This window comes from Artibeus jamaicensis, unplaced genomic scaffold (assembly GCF_021234435.1).
Source record: "Artibeus jamaicensis isolate MK-2021 breed Jamaican fruit bat unplaced genomic scaffold, CSHL_Jam_final scaffold_916, whole genome shotgun sequence".
Taxonomy (NCBI): Eukaryota; Metazoa; Chordata; class Mammalia; order Chiroptera; family Phyllostomidae; genus Artibeus; species Artibeus jamaicensis.
This window is the reverse complement of record NW_026522059.1, coordinates 43,105,689-43,128,091: the sequence shown is the minus strand read 5'-3', so window position 1 is coordinate 43,128,091 and position 22,403 is coordinate 43,105,689. Positions and strand designations below refer to the sequence as shown.

General features: G+C 42.7%; 1 protein-coding gene across 5 annotated transcripts in view; it reads left to right on the top strand.

The window, feature by feature from the left end:
• CHD7 (chromodomain helicase DNA binding protein 7) overlaps positions 1–21,318 on the top strand; it is a 198,298-nt gene extending 176,980 nt beyond the window's left edge. For 3 of the 5 annotated variants that reach the window (XM_053660796.1, XM_053660797.1, XM_053660798.1), the window contains exons 24-38: positions 3,014–3,103; positions 3,559–3,662; positions 4,993–5,122; positions 5,509–5,581; positions 5,737–5,794; positions 6,460–6,688; positions 6,885–7,093; positions 7,216–7,884; positions 9,025–9,185; positions 11,284–11,511; positions 11,744–12,190; positions 15,148–15,369; positions 16,437–16,577; positions 16,792–16,896; positions 19,344–21,318. In XM_053660796.1, coding sequence (XP_053516771.1) covers positions 3,014–3,103; positions 3,559–3,662; positions 4,993–5,122; positions 5,509–5,581; positions 5,737–5,794; positions 6,460–6,688; positions 6,885–7,093; positions 7,216–7,884; positions 9,025–9,185; positions 11,284–11,511; positions 11,744–12,190; positions 15,148–15,369; positions 16,437–16,577; positions 16,792–16,896; positions 19,344–20,258 — 3,781 coding nt within the window. In that variant the 3' untranslated portion in view covers positions 20,259–21,318. The remainder of the gene's footprint in view (positions 1–3,013; positions 3,104–3,558; positions 3,663–4,992; positions 5,123–5,508; positions 5,582–5,736; positions 5,795–6,459; positions 6,689–6,884; positions 7,094–7,215; positions 7,885–9,024; positions 9,186–11,283; positions 11,512–11,743; positions 12,191–15,147; positions 15,370–16,436; positions 16,578–16,791; positions 16,897–19,343) is intronic. The other 2 variants (XM_053660799.1, XM_053660800.1) reach the window with 2 other exon arrangements.
• Positions 21,319–22,403: the final 1,085 nt, after the last annotated feature.

The following is a 22,403-nucleotide window of genomic DNA, read 5'->3' as shown; positions in this document are numbered from 1 at the left end:
TTAAGACTCACTTTCCATGTTAGTCAGATAGAACTCTGCAACGAGATCTCAGTTGGATAAGGCAGGATATAAATAAATGTATATGTATCTCTCTTTTTAAAATTAGCAACCAGCATCTGAGCACATAAACTGCAGTGTGGATTGTGTTTGAGTTGTCTGAGATATGTCGTGCGATTTTATGCTCATTTACCTGACAAGGAAACTGAGACTTGGGTACTTAAGGTCCCTCAGCTAGTTAAGGGGCTGGGCCAGATTGGCCCAGACCAGACAAGGCTAGTAGTGCCCTTGCTCTTGACCACCCCACTCACCTCAGAAACCTGCCGCCTCCTCAGGGTTGTCTCAGGCCTCACACGAAGTAATTCCTGGAGAACACCTGCTCTCCCTGGGTTGCACTGACTAATGGTTCTCACTGCTTTTTAAATGAAAGTGTTTTTAGGGCCACTTTTGATTACTATCTTTAGTTTCTGACTGACAGATATTTTCCTTTTTGAGTCTTCAAAACCATTACCTCGCACCATTTTGGTGCCTCAGAAACGGTTTTGTTGTTACTGCTGCAGCGTGACAGTTCTCCCTGAAGCCCCACTGATGGCTGTTGGAGAACTGTTTCCTTGCAGTTTACATGAGCTTCGGGTCAATAGCCTTGTGAGTTCTGGATTCAAACTGCAAGTGCAGCGGTTGAGTGTGGGAGCCGTGGCCCCGCTCTCGGGCCCAGCGTGGCGGTGGTGGTTTGTAGTGTCCCACTCTAACGTCAGTGACAGACTTGCATAGGGCGCCCTCCCTGACTGGCACGGGCCCTGTAACCAGCGTTCTGCTCATCTTCCCTTTGCCTTGGCCTCCAGACTGGCAAGTCTTCCCATCTCCTCTCTAGGACGAGCAAGTCGTCCAGCCATTCACTGTGTGGGACTTCAGGAGGTCAAGTGAGGAGATGAGATCCAAACTGAGAACCTCAATAGCTGGCCTGCTCTCTTCAAAGTTTTAAGAGACAGAGACAGAGGACCTGCCTTGGGTTCAAGGAGACAAAGCAGACAGGACAGTTCAATGCCGTGTGTGGTCCCAGACTGGGGGCTGGTCCAGAGAATGGTCAGAAGTGGGACAGCCAAAGAAATGTAACTGAGGTCTGGGGACCCATCCTGTCCTGCTAACTTACCAGGTGTAGACTCCTCCAGGGCTGAGGCTGCCCCCTCGTCACCTCACTGCCCGGCCAGTACTTACCGTGTCTTCACAATGGCACTGAGCCCTTCAGTTGAGTTGGTTTGAATTTTTCCCTCTAGAAAAAAAGATGACATTCAGTTAGTTCATAAAAGTCTCCACATAACTGCATTTTTTTCTGAAGTAGAAAACGTCTTCTCCCCCCAAAGGAAAGAGAAACCCTTAGGATCACTGCCACAGTACCAAGTTTTGGTGAATAAAAGAGACTCCAGTGCAAGGTGGAGGGTATTTCCTTTGGAGCCACCCTTCTGAGCATCTTCTGTAAGTTTTGGAAGAACCGGCCTGCAAGTTCTCTAACCAGAGGGGCACGAGGTGCCAGACACAGAAGCCTGTGCTATCACTCTTTTGCTGATTCATTGTGGCACAGCCAATTTTCAATTTTATCAGAAGAAAGAAATCAGAAGAAATGTTACTCAAAGCGATTGTCTACTTTGGAGTGTATTCAGGTAGTTAGAGCTGCACACTTTGCCCATCTGGAGCCCATGCTCACCAGGAGCAGAGGTGGGAAGGCAGGTGTGCCTGCTTGTTCGTGTATGATCAGGAATAGTCTGCTTTGGTGAAGCTACTCATTGTTGGCATTTGACATGTTCAAGGACAGTCACTGTGTCCTGAGAGACAGTGTGAAGTGGTGGGGTCAGAAGGCCTAATTCAGAGTCGTCCGAGCTCAAGGTGACTCTGTGACCTGGGCCATGCCACTTGACTTCTATTAGCCTCAATTTTTATGTTTGGAAAATGGGATTGTAAAAATTATAGCTTGCCCCATATCATTACGGTGTCATCATGAAGACGAAATGAGCTAGTGTATGTGAAACGTTGGTTCACGGTGTCTGTTGGGATTACACAGCTGGGGAAATAGCACTTGGTACTGTCATTTACTCATGGCCAAGGAGGTGGTTAGTCTCCAGTGTCAGTCCTGACTGCGTACCAGGGCTCTCCAGCAGGAGATACTAGACTCGGGGTGGACATACGCCTTTTGGATTAACCAAGTGCGCTTTATTGGAAGAATTATGTTTAAAGAAAATTAAGGAAATCCAAGTGAGATTGAAAATCTGTTTCCTAGAATTCCAAGGGTTTTTGAACACCGATTCCTTAAAAATGACTAAGAGTTTCAATGATTTTAGCATATTTTAATTGCATTTGTAGTTTTTTATTTTTTTTAAGCTACAACTTAGGCTTCCAGGTAATATAAACTAGAAGGAATAAAAAATGTTTCGTATCCTTAAGGGAAAAGAGTGAAGACCCACCCTTGGTCGCCATCTTCCTTTCTCAGAAGCTAAGTTCTCTAATCTGAAAAACCTGACAGTCCATATTGAGGGTTTATTGTAAGGTAGTAAAAGCAGATTTTATATCACATTTATTCCTGCAACTTCTGATGTGCTTCCAAAAATGGTATTAAGGCAGCAGCTGAGGAAATTTTATGAGATAATGAAGCAGAACAGTTACTGAAAGCCATCTGCTCAGTTGTTTACAAACTTGCTTCAATACTTCAGAGGCAATGGTAGGGTACGTGTCTAAACTTCACAAGCTGCACTAGGTAGAACTAAATGAAGTGCGCCTGGGCTGGGCTGAGCTCGGTCCCTCTCTGTGCAGTGTGAGCGGTTGCCAGGCAGGCCTGTTGGAAGCCAGCAGAAAGCACCACACAGAGGTGATTATGTGCCACCATCTGTCACGCTTCAAGCCTACCATACAGCATGGCTAATCAGCCTTGGCAGGATGATGGATGAACAGCAGCAGCTGCCAAAAGCCACTGTTGGCAAACAGTCCTGAAGTTAAGAACTTTTTCCCCCTCTGTCTTCCTCTCCAGGGTCCTGCTGCGTGTCCGCATGCTGTACTACCTAAGACAAGAAGTTATAGGAGACCAGGCAGATAAGATCTTAGAGGGTGCTGACTCAAGGTTAGTGCGAGCTCACACCGGCTCTCTGCCTGCATGCAATAGTTTGGGTAGCCGGCAAACATCATGGATCATGTTTCAAAATCTTCACAAACCATCAGAAGCACACCTTCTTCTTTGCATCTTGAATGCAGTATTTGTTCTATGAGCTTGAAGTGATGATACTTGGGAAAGCTTGTATGTGTGTGTGCATGTGTATAAAAAGAGGTGTGAACTGAATTATTGGTGGTCAGAGATGACCTTTAAAATGTGACACTAGGTGATAAAGCCTGTTTCTGGTCATGGTAGGAAGCGACTGACTCATGCCTTCTTTTAACCTTTGCTCATTCCTCTCCACGATGCTCAGGTGCTTACTGTGGGAGTGGGGCACCTGAGCGCATGTATCCTGTTCATTACTTGGAACTCTTTTGTAGTACTGGTACTTATTTTAAATATTACACAAATGGTTGTCTTTATAGTGAAGCTGATGTGTGGATACCTGAGCCCTTCCATGCTGAGGTCCCTACAGACTGGTGGGATAAGGAAGCAGATAAGTCCCTCCTAATTGGAGTGTTCAAACACGGTAAGTGACACGTCCATTTGACCACAATCTTCACCATGTGGCTTGTCTTTATTTAGAACTCTGCATATTCTTTCCAAAGTCATAATATTAACAAGGATAGTTCCAAAGGACTCTTGGCATGTACCATTTTCCTGCACTAAAAATCTAATATGAACTGTAAATATCAGATGCTGTTTTTAAATGTTTGTGGAGCATTTGAGAAGAAACATTTCTTTCTTGGCTGTAAATAAAACCAAAACCATATTTGTTTTAATAATAGCCACATTGTCCTATAGTTCTCCCCAAACTTTGCTTCTAGCACGGCTCCCCTTGCTAACCCTGCCAGCCCGTGTCACGGTGGACGGTGGGCTTAACCTCTGCTATTAATCTGTACAAGTGCCTCCTGGGCTTTGTTCCAAGCAATATTTCACAAATGTCAGTGCTGAGAACTCGGCTCCCCTGAGTGGGATGCAGCCTTGTTAACTTTGAAAGGCTGGGGATGCAGAACTGGCATGATATATACAGTGAGCGATTCCTGATTATAATCCCAAGTCTCTGGAGGTTGCCGAGGTAGTCCCAGCAGCCCAGACTGACTAAAGGGGAGAGTGATGGCTTATAAAACCTTTCATGATTATAGTTTGGCTTGCGGCTCTACAGCAGTTAGGAGCGGTGTGTGTAGTACACGTCCTGATTGAATTGTGCTGTTCTGCCTGTGTACTGCAGCCGTGTTTCGTGAGCTCAGCCTAAAAATCATTTTCCCGCAGTGCACTGTTGGGATCTGCCATTTCCCATTTAGTCAACTCGGGCAGTCAAAAAGCAAATTGCAGTTTGAAAACCATAGAGGGAACAGTGTCATCTTACTGACATGCATCATCCTCAACCTAACCAGACAGGTTCGCTGGCCCGACGTAGACAGGGGTTTTCAGCCAGCGGTGAGAGTTTCCGCAGAACTGGGGCTGCTCACCAGGAGGATGGGGCGGACTTAGAGCACCTCTGCGGAGGTCGTAAAGGAACATTACCAAGCCGTTTAGATGTCAGGCAAAATTAAATCTTGGGGAAAATAGGGTCAGAAATCTTCCCAGGCGTCTCGTAGTTGTTCTGAACCTATTTTTCTCTTAGTATTTGTGGCTATTCTGATAATATCCCTGGAATGTAACTTGGCCCCCAAAATCTGCCCTGGAATTGAGAGGTCCCTAGAATGCTTTACTGAAACAAGGTTCTTTAGAATACAACGTAAATGATCCTCTTGATTGAGAAACGAAGTTCACGTGTTGTGGCAGTGCTGTGATTTTGTCAGTGACGGGTCTTTCGTTGTCCCTGTGTGTCCTCTGGGCTGGTGGGGACGGCACAGGCTATGAGAAGTACAATTCCATGCGAGCTGACCCCGCACTGTGCTTCCTGGAACGAGTCGGGATGCCTGATGCCAAGGCCATAGCTGCCGAGCAGAGAGGAACAGACGTGCTAGCAGATGGTGGTGACGGGTAAGAAGGACATTTTAAAATTTTAATAAACTTTACATCAGTATTGCATCGATTGGCAGGGTTCAGCTCCTACACTGCACTACATACTGTATTGTGTCTGATTTGAACTAAGTGACATATCCCGTATAGTCTGTGTCTATATCATAATGATTATTTAAATGTAATGTATAGTATCTAAATAGTCTGAAACTCCGTCTTTTCCAAGTGACGACGGACAGCCCCCCCCCCCCCGGTTCTCCCACAACCCCCTCCACCCACGGCTGCATGTTTTAAATACTGATAGAATGGCTTTTGAAACGGAACCCAGAATTAAAAATTTCATTAGGCAGTCCCCTTCAGTCTCTTCCTATCAGTATGACTTAAACATTTAAAAATTTTTTATGTAGGGGAGAATTCGATAGAGAAGATGAAGACCCAGAATACAAACCAACCAGAACACCATTCAAGGATGAAATAGATGTAAGAACTCGAGTACATTGCCTTTTACAGCACCAGTAAAATATTATATGCCTGTATAAGACTTGTTAAACTTTATAATGGCCTTTATTTAAAAAAAAATAATGCAAAATGAAACCCCAAATTAAAATGATTTAGTTTCTTGCTTTGCTTTCAAGGAATTTGCCAGTTCTCCTCCTGAAGACAAGGAAGAGTCCATGGAGATGCGCAGCGCAGGTACGGCCCTCAGGGCACACGAGCGGGACGGCCTGTGCCTGTGGGTCTCGGAATGTTGCTTCCTCTACCCCGACTGCTTTCTTCTGTGAATAATTTCAATTTCTGTTCGTGGTTGGTTTCTCATGTCATTGAATTTCTTTGATAAAATAACTATTTTTTAGAACAAGATAATGCGTGTATTTATTTTATGCCAGTGAGTGAAAACTTTTAAGCAACTTTAGAAATACATCTCAAAAAAACTCTGAAATATATCTCTTGGGAGTTGGGCATTTGCCGGGTATCTGAAATATTGCCAGTTTATAGAGAATACTGATCTTTTGCCTGATGTAAAATCACTAGCTAACAATTATGTGATCTTTTGTATGCTCAGCAAGATTATTACTTTACAGTAGAACACTCTTATAAAGTAGTTCATGATGTGAAGTATGTTTCTTTATGTAAGATTGATAAATAAATTTATTTTTCCCCCTAAGGACTTAAAAAAGAAATGGTAGATAAGTTCCACACTAATCATATCCTTTATTTATATTTTCAAAACGAGGACACTGATGCCCTTTCCCACACTGCCATTGTAATGTTAATGAGTCATCTTATATTGATGGAAAACCCTGTGTATTGCAAGATTGCAGCTACACATTTCAAAAATATTTTTTCCACTTCCCCAGGCAAGCACAGTGAGAGTAATGCTGAGTTAGGCCAACTTTACTGGCCTAACACCTCAACCCTGACCACCCGTCTGCGCCGGCTCATTACTGCCTATCAGCGCAGCTATAAAAGGCAACAAATGAGGCAAGAGGCCCTAATGAAGACTGACCGGCGGAGACGGCGGCCTCGGGAGGAAGTGAGAGCGCTAGAAGCGGAAAGGGAAGCTATCATATCTGAGAAGCGACAAAAGTGAGTTTTTTGGGGGGTTTTACTCAACTCCTGATACATTCCTCTCTGCCCTTTTTGTTTTTCGAGACAATGACTGTCAAAGTGATCTGTCGTCACACTCCCCAAATAAGTTTAGGGCAAAAGAGGAAAAGAAACAGTAAACTCGAAGCCTTTTTACTCAAGTACAATTCCAGCTAAAATCTTTTTTTCCTAATAGGTGGACAAGACGGGAAGAGGCTGATTTTTACCGTGTGGTGTCCACTTTTGGGGTTATTTTTGACCCTGTGAAACAGCAGTTTGACTGGAACCAATTTCGAGCCTTTGCCAGACTGGACAAAAAGTCTGATGAAAGTTTGGAGAAATACTTCAGTTGTTTCGTGGCCATGTGTAGGCGAGTGTGTCGAATGCCCACCAAGCCCGATGATGGTAGGTCCATTCAGTACCAAAAGTTCCGTACTAAAAGGCCAGGAAAGTGACAAATGAGACAGTGAACAACTTAAAGCGCGCTTGAGTGTTTTCCAAATAAATGATTGTTTTCATGTTTTCAGAACCACCTGACCTCTCCATGATAGAGCCAATCACAGAAGAGCGTGCCTCCAGAACTCTCTACCGCATCGAACTGCTCCGGAAAATACGTGAGCAGGTTCTTCATCACCCACAGCTGGGGGAGAGGCTGAAGCTCTGCCAGCCGAGCTTGGACTTGCCAGAGTGGTGGGAATGTGGAAGGCACGATCGAGACTTGCTGGTGGGTGCTGCTAAACACGGGGTCAGTCGGACAGACTACCACATCCTCAATGACCCTGAGCTGTCCTTTCTGGATGCACACAAAAATTTCGCTCAGAGCAGAGGGGCTGGTAACATATCGACCATGAATCCTCTGGCAGTGGGGTTTGGCCAGATTCCTGCAGTCATTTCATCCACTCACATTCAGGACGAAAAGGTGATGGGACAAACGGAAGGCAAAGCGGAGGAGTCTGAAAACACAGTTGCCCAAGAGAAGCCTGCAGTGAAAGAAGAGGAAGAAGAAACCGAGAGCAGGGAAAAGGACAGTAAGCAGGAATGTGAGGCTGAGGCCCGCTCTGTGAAAAATGAGCTGAAAAACGTGGAGGTCAGTGCAGATACTGGGCCCAAGTCAATTTCAGAGAAGGGTTCTGAAGAGGATGAAGAAGAAAAGCTGGAGGATGACGATAAGTCAGAAGAATCTTCCCAACCTGAAGGTAATGCCTGGCCACCCAGCCTCTCTCCTTTCCTAACAGCAGTGGCCACGTGCTGAGTTTTCGTGTCACCTGACAAGGCCTCGTTCTTGTTTCTTAAGGGCAATTAGAGTACATTTTCTTGTGTGAAGGGAGAATTTTAGGTTATGATTAGATATATGGTCTGCTCTGATAAGGCATGGAAATGATATTTTGAACAAGTTGAACTCTCAGAAGAGTTTTATGGACATGTAATTTCTGGTCCGGGTTCACTTTACAGTAGCAGTGTATTAAGAATTCCAAGTGATTTTAATTTGGACAATTAAATGTGAGGGAGAAGTCATTTATTGGGTAAATATTGCTAGTTATTTTTAAACAAATAATGCTTAATTGATACAGTTGTAATTCAGAAGTAAAAGGTAGGAGTAGAATCTGAAAAGAACCAGTTTTCTTTGGTTCTTTTCACCGAAATCAGGCATATCTTACTGTCTTCTGGAGCTGGAACTTTGAACTTAGCTGATATCTTAGCCCTTTTTCCTACGCGGGGGACATGGGCTCTTGAGTCAGAGGTTTAATCGTCCTTCAGCGTCCTCCGAGGTGTGCTTGCACAATGTCAGATGACTAGTGATGCAGCCTCCCTCCGCCTCTGCTGCTTCATCTGTAAAATGGGACTAACCATCTATATGGAATGGCTGTTACAAGCTTTAAATGACAAAATTTGTAAAATGCCTAATATCGTTCTAGCAGCATTGTAGGCACTCAGTAAAATGGAGCGGATTGGGCCCAGACTGGGTGGCTTAGTTGGTTGGAACATCATCCCATGCTCCCAAAGGTTATGTGTTCAGTTCCTGGTCAGGGCACAAACCTAGATTGCTGGTTTGATCCCAGTTGGGACACATGCCGGAGGCAGCCGGTCAGTATCTTTCTCTCACATCAGTGTTTCTGTCTCTCTCCCCTGCTCCCACCCCTTTGTCTCTTCTCTCTCCTGCTCCCTCCTTCCCTCTCTTCCTCTCTCTCTGAAATCAATAAATACGTCCTCAGGTGAGGATTAAAAAAAATTTTTTTTAATGGAGCAGATTGTTATTTAATTCTTACATGTCCTTTCGAAACTTCTTTTTCAGTGGTGTCCTGGTTGTGAGTAATGCACTTTAACTCATTTCTCAGCAGGAGCTGTCTCTAGAGGGAAAAATTTTGATGAAGAAAGCAATGCTTCTATGAGCACTGCTAGGGATGAAACCCGAGATGGATTCTACATGGAGGATGGAGATCCTTCAGTGGCTCAGCTCCTACATGAAAGAACATTTGCCTTCTCATTTTGGCCTAAGGTTGGTTTTTTGTTGTTGTTTTGTTTTGTTGACCAAAAAAAAGAGTGGAGTGGAAGAAATTGTTCTGGCTTGATTTTTCAAATAATTTTAAGTTAAACTTTGACACAGTGTATAAAGACTGTAGATTTTTTTCATGTTTTAAAAAACCCCAAAGAAAAAATTCTGTAGAATACTTTTGTAATAGGATAAGAAGCGTGATGTGAAGGAAAGATAAGCAATAGAACCACTTAAACGAACCTTTTACTCCGTGAGGTGTTTTAGGGTGGCTGTCCTATTATCCAGTATATATATATATGATTATTGTTTTAGCAGATTGACCCTTTGGCATAAAAAATGTATGGCTTTTTAAAAAAAATTTTATTGAGGTAAAAAACACGTAACATGACATTTATGATCTTAATCAATTTTAAGTGTACAGATTAGTAGTCTTAAGAATATTTATATTGTTATGAAGCAGATCTCCAGAACTTTTCAGTCTTGCGTGACTGAAACTTTATACCCACTGAACATCTCCTACCCCCTTGCCCCTGGCAGCCACTATTCTAGTTTTCATTTTGGTGAATTTGACTACTTTAAATACCTCATATAAGTGGAACCATACAATATTTTGTCCTTTTGTGACTGTCTTATTTCACTTAGCATAATGTCCTCAAGGTTCATCCACATGACAGGATTTCTTTCCTGCCTAGGGCCGAATAATATTCCATTGTATGTATATATTTTCTCTATTCGTTCACACATCATTGGGGTATTTGTTCACACGTTATTGGGACTTTTAATTCTTACAGGTCTTGGCTCATTATAGTGCTACTGTGAACACGCATTAATGTCTCTGTGGGACCCTGCTTTTGGTTCCTGTGGATGTGTACTCAGAAGTGGGGGGCAAGCTAATATAGTAGTTCTAGACTTAACATTTTGAGGAACCTCCATACTGTTTTCTTAGAGTGATTACACCATTTTTTTTTTAAGTCTGAAGTAGAGCTTTTAGATTTAAAACAAGTTTCAGATATTTAGAAACCTAGTTGTCTTCACTCAGGAGGAGGTGGGCCACTAGCCCACTTGGTCCACCGTCTTGGTCCACGGTAATTCCAAATGTAGTTATCTGTAACCAAAAACAAACAAAAAAAGAAATTACTTTTTTTTTGGCTGGCTAGCATAATTTTATAATAAATCCCTATATAATTTGGGTCTGTTTTTCAGGGTGGGGAAATAATTATCCTAATTACCGTAGCAGGGCTGTCTGGTTTAAAACAGACAACACAAAAACAGCTTCAGTCGACTCATCCCTGGGCTGGCCTTCCATTACTGGTAGTTGCGTAAGAAATCATGTGAAATTTTTAACTGAAAAGTGGACTATCAAAGACATCTCTTTTTCTGTATGCCCTCACTTCCCCCATTATGCTAATCTCCCTTATCCAGTATGGAAGGGAGTTCCCCAGATCAGTCAGGTCCATAGTAGCAGGCAGGCACTTTTAATCGACGGAAACTGGGTCTAAGAGCTGTAATTAGAAATTTTTAATGTACACGCTTCAATGAAACTTGAAGTGATAATAGGTAGGGAATGCAAATTGACATTCATTAGGTGTTCCTAGGCCGGTGCCCATTTTGTAATGCTGAACTTTATTAATAGTGACGCTAATGATGTTCCACTTCCTGGGACAGGCTGTGATCCCGCCTGTGGATCTGAAGCACCAGAGCATCCGGAAGCTCAGTGTAGGTTCCATTGTTATCTGCTGACATTAATCACCAATTCTTCAGCTTGAATAAAAGTTACTTTTTAAATGTGGGGATATTTTAGAGGTGGTGGCCCTGCAGTGTTTCCTAATCTACGTGATGCTGTGTTCATAGTTGCAGAACATTAGGTTCTCTGTGTTGGAGCCATCTGAGGACCTTCCACCGTGGCAAGGCACTTTTGATGGAATTTATTTATTTACTTGCTTGTTTGTTTTTTGTTTTCTTGTACATTTTGCTCACCAATTGTACATTTTGTACATTTTGCTCACTTTTAAGCCTTTTTCAGCATCTTGATAGATATATTCACCTACTAATTTTCACTAGGTCTCTGTGCCATTTCATGTGACTTTTTTTCTCCCTCCAGGATCGAGTGATGATAAATCGATTAGACAATATCTGTGAAGCAGTGTTGAAAGGCAAATGGCCAGTAAATAGGCGCCAGATGTTTGATTTCCAGGGCCTCCTCCCTGGGTGCACGCCACCCACCGTGGACAGTCCCCTGCAGAAGAGGAGCTTTGCAGAGCTCTCCATGGTGGGCCAGGCCAGTGTCAGTGCGAGCGAGGACCTCACGACTTCTCCGCAGCTGTCAAAGGTAGGGCGGAGCGGTTTGTATTTGCACCTTAGAGTTTAGCTCCCTAAATCTTCTCCCGGTTTGGAAGCTTGCATCTCACTGGTCCTACTTAGAAATATGGCTGCTGTTTCCTCAGCTCTGTTGAACAGTCATGAGTGTTTAATTCCTTACGTTTATTGTCCTTTAGTTCTGAAAGCAAGCTTGTATCGCAGATCCAGTTTGGGCTCATTGTTTTGTTGGAAATTTTCAATAGGAAGACGCCCTCAACCTCTCTGTCCCTCGCCAGCGGAGGAGGAGGAGGAGAAAAATCGAGATCGAGGCTGAAAGAGCTGCCAAGCGGAGAAACCTCATGGAGATGGTCGCACAGCTTCGGGAGTCTCAGGTGGTCTCCGAAAATGGACAAGAGAAAGTTGTAGATTTATCAAAGGCCTCACGAGAGGCAACAAGCTCTACCTCAAATTTTTCATCTCTTACTTCAAAGTTTATCTTGCCTAATGTCTCGACCCCAGTGTCTGATGCCTTTAAGACTCAGATGGAGCTGCTCCAGGCCGGGCTGTCACGCACGCCCACGAGGCATCTGCTCAATGGCTCCCTGGTGGATGGAGAACCTCCCATGAAGAGGAGGCGGGGGCGGAGGAAAAACGTGGAGGGCCTCGATCTGCTTTTCTCGATGAGCCACAAACGGACATCATTGAGCACCGTAAGTTCCGGCGCTTGCTTCCATTGTCTATGCCCGCGTTGACAGCCAGGCTCCCTGCACTGCCAGTGACGCTGGTCTGTGTTCCTCTCGGTGATGTGGCATTAAAGCTGACTTCTTCCACCAGAGAAATAGAATTAGAGTGAACAGAGTCATGGTCCTGAGCTGGAAAATTGTGTTGAGCATCAGTACAGATCACTCAGCCTGAACCAAATGTAGCTGGAGGATTTATTCTTCCCAAGATTCTGATATATCGATTGCTCTCGGAAGACTAGCCCAGAACAGAAACATGCTCTTCAGAGCCTGTAATTGTCATCTCTGAGTTCTTGAGGTGGAAAAAGCTCATGCTCTTAAAAATACTGGTAGATTTTGGGCCTGGCATTTATTAGATTAGTGTGAATGTTTAGTTTCAGACTTAAGATATGTATTCATATACCAAGTTAGGGATTGCAAATTCTTATATGTCAGTAACTAGATATTTAAAAAATAGTAACTGAATAAAATATGTTTAGGTTTGAATGAAATGTATATGCCAATGGATTTTGACTTTTCAATTCATAGGAAACAAGTGCATTACAATCGTAATTGTCTGCCCTAGTCTGTGTTGACCGTGCCCCCTAAAAATGAGCTGCCTAACTAACGATGAGGACTTTATCCTGAAGAGCCCGATTGCGTGCGGCTCCTTTTAAAAGCTGATTAATACTCGATATCTTTTGTCCGTGGATTTGAAACTCAAATCATCAGCATAGTGGTGCCAAAGCTCCCTGTCTGTGCAAGGGGCTGGGACTCCAGCAGTGACGGGAGGGTCCCCCGGGAAGCAGGATGCAGTTCGGGGATCTGCAGTTGGAAACCAAGGGGGACAGTTGCTTGTTTTAATATTTTTTTCTCATTCTGTTCCATCCCTATTGTTATTTTCCCATTTCTTATTTCTTGAACCTGGAGAATGCTTCATAACTTAGAAGGTTAGGAAAAGTTGTGGTTGAATTAAAGTCTAGAAATTACAAAAGAGCATTTTGAAACTTGTACCCTGGTGAGGTCTAGGTAAAACAGAAGCATCCAGGTAGTTAAAGTTAATTTTCGAAATTTATTATCAGTGCTCCAGTTGCAAAAGTGGTCATTTTTGTTGAGTGTATGGTTACTTTCAGAATCTTTTGAAAATAAGTCTTGCATTGGGTCAGCTGTGGCTGGTTGTTCCCTAAGTTAAAATGCCATTTCTAGGTATAAGCTCCCCAAAGTCGTATCTTCAGTGACTAGCCTTCCTGCTTTAAACCACATTGGTAACACTTGAACAGGGTTTTTTTTTTTTTTTGCCGAAAATCCTTTCTTTGTCAACATCCCAAACTGGGCAATTTCTGCAGCTCATACGTCTTTCATTTACTCTAGTGCTTAATATTTGAATCATGGCACACACAGGAGTTAATATTCCTGTGCTGTTAATGTCCAGCTGGAGCTCTTTCCCTGTTGTAGTCATACACCTATAAACTTAAGGCTGACGTTATTCATTTCATGTATCTTAAGTTACGCACCTGAGGATTTATTGATATATTTATTTTCTAAAGTTATGTTTAGCTCAAAACTCCTAATAGATGTTAAAGGTTTATTTTTTACTGTTGTGTTGGTGTTGTGTAAGGTTATGCATTATGTCAGCATTCACACTGGAGACCATTTTGTGTGGCCACCATGCATTCAGCAACCTTGTGAGGGCTGGCCCTGCCCCTGTGCCACACACTGGGGTGCGAGAGCAAAGGCCTGACAGGTGCTTGCACTACGTAGCTCAGTGTTTAAGATGTACAATGATGTATCATAGTTGTGAGCTATGGTTGGAGTACTTTGTGAACCCAAAGGAAGAATGGGAATGAAGAGAAGAGGCTAGGAGAAGAAACAGATGAGGAAGTATCTCGAGGGGTGTTCATGCTTCAGTTAAGTTTAGAAGATGGTGTAGGAGTTGGTTATTTGAAAAGAGGGGGTGGGGAGAGCAGGTACAGAGCACCTGAGGCCAGGAAGAGCCTGTCATGTTTGGTGGCCTGAAAGTTGTTGGCTGGGAAATTCGGGTCAGCCAAGGTGAGCTTGGAGACAAGGGTCAGCAGAGATAAGCCAGGAGGCAGAGGTCAGCAGAGATGAGCTTGGAGACAAGGTGAGCTGCAAGTCGTGGAGGGCGTTGATTGCCATGCAAGAACCTAGATTTTATATGGAAGATAGTAGGGATTCAATTATCAAAATAATTTAACTGGGAGAGTGTGACAAGGTTTTGAACTAGGAAGAGTGCATTTTAGAAAGTGGACTGCAGTGTAGAGCTGGCCGTCGGATTGCAGAACAGTGGGACAGAACTAGATCAGAAAGACCCTTTAGTAGAGTTGCAGTAGTACAGGTGGGGAGTTGGGCAGTGAGAATGGGGAAATGGGTGGACATAAAAGATGTCAGGGATCTGAAGAGCCAGTTTGAGGACCAGTAGCTGGGTGATGGTAGGGCCTAGCCCTCAGTTACTCTTTCTGGTGTTGCCACACCCACCTGACACAAAATCCTGTACCATCAACAAATCTCACTGTTCACAGAGTGCCAGAAAGTTACATATAAACTGGCTTTTGGAACATTTCTTTAACTAAAATTCTAATGACATTTCTCTGTGATCTCCAAGAGAGATTGAGAGGCTGCCTTGGGTGCATGCAAGGGGCAGACAGCAGTGCCCGTGTTGTGTTCCTGGGGGCTTGCTCAGGGTCCCAAACAGGGAGCGCGATGGACTGTGAATTTTCTACTGAATTATAAATTCTACAATAGGAAGAACGATGTTAAAGTTTCATCTTCTAATATAATAACTCTTCCAAAGCTGACATTATTTTAAGTAACTTTTTTCCCTTTTTGAGCAAAGATCCATTGTGCTAGGATAGGACTTACTTGGAGTAGTATGTTGCCAGAATCTCTTTCCTCATGTGAGAATTCAGATCATTGTCAACTTTCTGCAGGAGGATGCTGAGGTGACCAAAGCTTTTGAGGAAGACATAGAGACTCCACCAACAAGAAACATTCCTTCTCCTGGACAGCTGGACCCCGACACACGAATCCCTGTTGTAAATCTCGAAGATGGGACGAGGCTGGTGGGGGATGATGCTCCTAAAAATAAGGACTTAGTTGAGTGGCTGAAGCTGCACCCTACTTACACTGTTGATTTGCCAAGTTATGTACCAGTAAGTATTACAGAGCTTGGAGTGGGAGGAATCTTGCTAGGACAGTCCATTCTATTCTCCTGTACAACATAGAAATACCTGGTCCCGTTGTCTTTAACTTAGATGTCTTCTTATCTCGAGTGTTTTTCAGTTTTCGTCATATAATTCTACATTCGAGAAACTAGCTTCAGGTCTATCCCACGTGAAGGGCGGGCATCCTTGGAGTTGTTTGAAAACATCTGTCATGCGTTTTCTTACTTTCACCATCTCTCATCAAACAGACATGATTTCTTCAGTTATTCTCAACCTGCCATGGCTTCCAGGCAGTCTCATTTCTGGGCTAACACTCATGAATGCACTTTAATTGATCTCCACCCACATCAGACCCACTCAGAATACTGTGAAGATGTTACTTGCAGAGATCCGACCAGCTAATACAGTCCATGAGTTTATTAGCTTCTCTTTTCAGCAGCTCTAACCATTATGCCTTAGATTAAGCATTAGACAGTATCTCCAGATAATTTGTCATGTAAACTGTTTACTAGCTAGCAATGCAAATCCTTTATTTCCATACTTAATGTGATTGATTTTTAAAACCGTAAATGTTGGACTTTGCATTGGTTTTGTTGAGTTCAGCCTGAGTTGAGTTCCTGCCACTCACAGTGGCCCTTCTACAAATGTGTTTTTATGCCTTTATGGTTGGTTCTTTTCATGTATCGTTTTGTGTCATAGATGTGATATCATCTCAGCATTCATTCACATTGTTGCATAGAAATTAGCAAAGCTACTAGAGAAAGTTTTCTTTAAAAATACCATGACTTGGTTAAATATTTTAAGAAAAGACTTTGAACAGGGTTATTGATAGACAGAAGGAGAAGCAGATTCTCAGCCTGCATGTTTGTTTAGTTCCTCAGTGTGCAGGGGGTAGAAAAGTATGGTTTTTTCCTTTCAGAGAAAAGCATGGTTTCTAGTAATTCAAATAGTTACTGAACCTTCCATAATAATTAAGTGACTTGATTGTTTGTTACTTATACAAGAAAAAAATAAGTGTTAAATGCAATTTTACTAAATATGTATGTTTTTTGCAGAAGAATGCGGATGTGCTGTTTTCCTCATTTCAGAAACCGAAACAGAAACGACACAGATGTCGGAACCCTAATAAATTGGATATAAACACTTTGACAGGAGAGGAAAGGGTGCCTGTTGTCAATAAACGGAACGGGAAGAAGGTGAGCATGGAAAGGGAGACTGATCTCTTTGTGATTTCTTGTCCTAGAAAGAAGTGTTTTGTCCTGTCATCTTTTATTTCTACAACTAATCGCATTTTTTTCAGAATGTATATATGACATATATGTGTGTATGTTTGTGTGTGTATATGGTTATGGTGGAGGGAGAGGGGAGAACCTATGTGTTTTTGAAGCACTTTCTCATGCTTCTCCCCAGATGGGTGGAGCTATGGCGCCTCCAATGAAGGATCTACCCAGGTGGCTGGAAGAAAATCCTGAGTTTGCAGTTGCTCCAGACTGGACTGAGATCGTTAAGCAGTCTGTAAGTACAAGCTCTGCATAACTGTCGAGGAAGGTATCTAAACAAAACTGTTCTCCTGAATTTTTCTTTATTTGCTGTTGGCCATTACCAGAAAGACATAAAGGAATAGCTTGAAGGAATCGACACGATGCATCATTTTCATACATCATAAATACATCGAGTCTTGTGTCAATACATCATTAATCCAAAGCATGTTAAGTAGACAGCTCTGATTTAAAAGGATTGTACAGAACTGCACATTCACAGCCTGGAGGTGAGCTTCCTACAGGGAGGCATGGCCCAGGTAAACCTAGTTAACCGTCCATCCATAAAACAGTGGAACACTGTTTATGGTGCGTTAGGGGATTAATAGTAAGATTAACTGTGATTTCTGATACTAAAATAAACCAGCTATTTTCAACCTTTTTAATTTTGTGGTACACATACACTAATTACTAAAATTCTGCAGCACACCAAAAAAATCTATTCTATTTTTTGCCAATGTGACAAAAATAGGTATAATTTTGACTGATTTACCAATAATAATAATAATAATAATAATAATAATAACAACAACTACCTACCCCAAAAGTGGAGCAAAAGCCACTTTGCTCCAAAGTGACTTTTTAAAAAATCAGGTGCTTGTACTTGTATATAAGGATTTCTGGTACCAAGAAATAACCAGTCAGTTGCAACCTTATTATGTGATGTGACCAATAAGATGCAGCTCCATTTATGATCTATGTATTGGGTTGGCTGAAAAGTCCTTATGGTTTTTTTCTGTAAAGTAAAAGATACATTTTTCATTTTCATCAATGACTTTATTTATTTGGATATTTTAAGTATGTTGGCTATCTCCCATGTGGTAAAACTTAAATTATTCTTAATTAATGTCTCAGTTTACCTCTACAAACTTCAGCTGGGCTACCCGATTGTGAAGCATCATCCAGTGAGAGTCTCTAGCACAGAACTTCGCACACGACTTTTGACATGTTCTATCAGTCACGGCACCTTCTCCACACACTGTACAAATCTTTCTTGTGTGTGTTTCAGTTGTGTTTTTACCTTTCTTGAAATAATAACACATGACAAAAAATGTTGCATATTCTCTTCCATCTTCAGTGTTAAAATTGCTGAATAAAAATTCACCAATTTTCTTTTTTTTTTAATGCACACTGATATGACAGCTGTCACAGTACAATCTAAGAAAATTGTTTTGAATGATATAAAGACAACTAGGCACTACTAGAGCCAAAACCAAGTGAACTTTTTGGCCAACTCAATATTTATGGTTCAAGAAGGATATTCACACCAGACAGCTATTATTGTTGTGTGACCTGTTGCTATTTTATTTGAGTTGACAATTGAACAGAAAAGAAGTCAGTGCCTCCAACTAAATAGTCAAGTATTACATGTTTTAAAAATTCTTGCAGCACACCAGTGGAAAAATCTCTGAAATAAACAAATAAAAAATAATCCTGCCCTGGCTGGTGGCTTAGCTGGTTGGAGTATTGACCTAGACACCAAAGGGTTTTGGATTGAGTCCCAGGTCAGGGTGCATACCCAGGTGGAAGGTTTGATCCCCGGTTGCATGTGGGAGCCAACCGATCGATGTTCCTCTCTCAGATCGATGTTCCTCTCTGCCCACCTCGCTCCCTCTCTCCCTGTTTCTCCCTCCCTTCCTCCTACTCTCTCTAAAACCAACGAATATGTCCTCGGTGAGGATTAAAATAAATAAATAAATAAAAGAATTCTGCCTAATTTTCTTTTCTGTTAGTTTCTTTTTAAAATTAATTTGTTAATGAGGTCTTGATTCTTATTTGCTTGTTATGACGTACGCAGTAAAACAGCTTATTTTGCTTTTGGTGTATAATATCAGTCTTAACCCCTGTATATATAGTATGTGACCTGCCACCATAATCAGGATACAAGCAGTTCCACTGCCCACCCAGAATTCTCTTGTGTTATTCTCTCGTTCACTACCTCTGGCTCCTGCTGACTGCTGATCTGTTCTCTGCCCGAACGTAGAGTTCTGCATGTGTGTGAGGTTTTTTGGTTTTGGGTTTTTGTTTGTTTTTTTGAGGATGTCATAAACAGAAGCATTAAGTATATACACCTTTGTTCCATGTATTTTGAGATGCATCCAAGTGGTTGCATGTGTCACCAGTTTGTTCCTTTCCATCGCTGAGTGGTCTTTCAGTTCTGGGTGCAGATAAGATGGCATTTACCTGATAGAATGTAGCCTTGAACAGTTTTCATGCAACTCATCATGAATCAGGGAGCTAATGTAATGCTACAATACAGAATTTTGCTCTCACTAATTTCATCATGCTGCTTTTAGAGTGGAAATAATTGTTTATGTATTTCCATTCAGAATGTCAATTTTCAGATCATCACAAAGGCCACACTGAAAGTAAGTTTCTTCAGCAGCTTTTATAGCCACTGTTTGCCTTTCCATTTTCCTTCAGGGTTTTGTTCCTGAGTCGATGTTCGACCGTCTTCTCACTGGGCCTGTGGTGAGGGGAGAAGGAGCGAGCAGAAGAGGAAGGAGGCCCAAGAGTGAAATTGCCAGAGCTGCTGCCGCTGCCGCTGTGGCCTCCACGTCAGGCATCAACCCTTTGTTGGTGAACAGCCTGTTTGCTGGAATGGACCTGACGAGCCTTCAGAATCTCCAGAATCTGCAGTCTCTCCAGCTGGCCGGCCTCATGGGCTTCCCTCCAGGTCTGGCAACGGCAGCCACTGCCGGAAGCGACGCTAAGAACCCTGCTGCCGTGCTGCCCCTGATGCTGCCGGGCATGGCGGGCTTGCCCAGCATGTTCGGACTGGGCGGGCTGCTGAATAACCCTCTGTCCGCTGCTACTGGAAACACCACTACTGCTTCAAGTCAAGGAGAACCGGAAGACGGCACTTCAAAGGTAGAAGAGAAAGGCAATGAGAACGAAGAAGAGAACAAAGACTCTGAGAAAAGCACAGATGCTGTTTCGGCTACTGACTCTGCGAATGGAACTGTTGGTGCTGCTACTGCCCCGGCCGGATTGCCGTCCAACCCGCTCGCCTTCAACCCCTTCCTCCTCTCCACCATGGCGCCAGGTCTCTTCTACCCGTCCATGTTTCTACCTCCGGGGCTGGGAGGATTGACGCTGCCTGGGTTCCCTGCGCTGGCCGGGCTTCAGAATGCCATGGGCTCTGGCGCGGAAAAGGCCCCCGATAAGGTGGAGGGGGGCACCTTTCAGGAAGAGGAGAACCCAGAAGGCAGCGATGCCGAGGAGAACCTGGACAAGACTGCGGAGTCCTCCATCCTAGAAGACGAAATAGCACAGGGTGAAGAGCTAGACTCGCTTGATGGGGGGGATGAAATAGAAAACAATGAAAATGACGAATAACCAGTACCAGTTCCCGTTAAAGTGTTTAAAACTTTTGACAAGTGGTAGTCCTACTGTTTACACTCACAGTTAATGTTCATACCTAGTTTTATAAGCTGTTCTGTAACATAGTGTAGCAAAAAAAGGAAAAAAGTCCAAGTCATGTTATACAGGTGTGTCAAAAGGTATCTTGGTCATTAAGTATTGTGCAGTGCATTATTTATTATCCCTAGGAGAGATGAAATTTGAGAGGTGATCATGTCTTTTTAAGGAAACTTACATAATGCTCTGCTTTTTTTTTTTCCTCTTTCTTCTGGTACCATTGGTATTATAATAAAGAGCAATTTGTAACTTGAGTGGCACTAATGGAAGGAAGTGCTGCTCAAAGGAAGTATGAAGTTATATATTTAATTTTTTAATTTTAATTTCTTTGCTGTGAAGGTCAAGATGAAATTTACCATACATATCATACTTGCTCATTTGTTTCCCTTTCTGACTGTACGGGGGTTCCCACAGGCGCATACACACACATCCACACACCCTGACAATCTCCACCTTAGTGTGAACGTCTCCGTCCCGAGGCGCAGCAATAATAAGGCAGCTGTTGAATGTGAAGGGTCCCTTTGGAAATTAACCTACTGGGAGGGTTCTTGCCAGACAGAACTACAGTTCCATTGTCTCGTGGTCTTGTAATGCACTGGTATAAACAAAATAAATAGATGAATAAATAAAGAGTGAGAGAATAGAGAATCAGGTACCTTTTTTAAATTAAAGGACTTTGTTACTTTAGCCACAAAGCTAAAACAGCATTACCTCAGCTCTAAACTAGCCTTGAAGTTTACAGACATGACTTTGTAAATGTATTGTTTTTCTTTGTTGTGATGTCCTTTTATTTTTTCTTTGAAAACTGCTATCATGTAAGATAAAATGTAAATTGCTGCCAACTGTAGTAATGATGCTTTTAATAAAAGTGACCCATGATATGCAGAAATGTAATTATAGAATGTAGTATGTAGGGGAACTGGTGTTCACTCTATTTTTTGTATTCGCAATAGATGCAAATACAGCATTCTGGCCTTTGTACAGTTTCTTGATATATCCTCTTCTGCTAGATTAGCTGTTAGTAATATGCTAAACTGATTGTCTTCAGACTAGACAGGAAGAAAAACCTTAAATTACTTTCATATAATTCCACTCCAGATATCTCAGCAGAACCACACAAAACCTCCTATTACTCCCTCAAAAGGGCATCTGAGACTGAAAATACCTAGAAATGTGTGTAGTGTCTGATAATGTGGTACACTACAGAACAAAAGGGCAAGAGAAAAATGAGGCTTTAATAGGCACAATATCTAGGTCATTTATCCTTGGTTAATGGGTAGAAAAACACAATGCCGGAGTGTCAGCAAGGGACACAAAGGCGCTCTGGTGTCCCGCGGACCAGTGCTTGATGCCAGAGACTATGGAAAACCCAGGCGGAATGAAAAGGGACCCACTTAAGCAAGCAGGCCAAGTGCACACACGCACCCACGGACTCGAGAGCTGCTGATTTGTGCACTGCTTTGTGACCTTTGATATTTGAGGTAAAGTCTAATTTGAGAGCTACTGTTTTTACCTTTTTATGTCACCTGGCAAAACACAAAGCCATGTCTCCGTGCAGCGAAAAAGGAGAAGAGCGGCATCTGCAGTCCTGCGAATGTCCCTCCCTCCACACCCGCCCCTGTGTGCACGCACAGCCCACTCCCACCGAATGCGTTACAGGTCAGACCGTCTACATTCCTTTTAGATGATGAGATGTGCTTAATTTGTATCCCAAGGTGAACGCAGACCCATTATGATCTGGAAAGGGAGCAACTTGAAACCTCCACCTCAGAGATCTCTGGTCGCTTTTATCATCATTACTATTAACACTGCAGGTTAGCACGTGGGTGGCGTGCATTGGAGGAAAGTGCCTTTAAGAGAAGACCCTCTGAAATGGAATTCTTTGAACATGGGAAATAAAACTAGGTCTGCACAAAGTACAGGGGGTTTAAATAAATAACTGAAAGATTTCTTAAGCCTTAAAGTAAGACTTAGGGAGATGTGTTTATTAAAATGAGTCATAAAGGGTCTTTTTCCAAAATCCGTTGTAGTGGTCAAAGTTTTCCTGTGACCTCCTGCGAACAG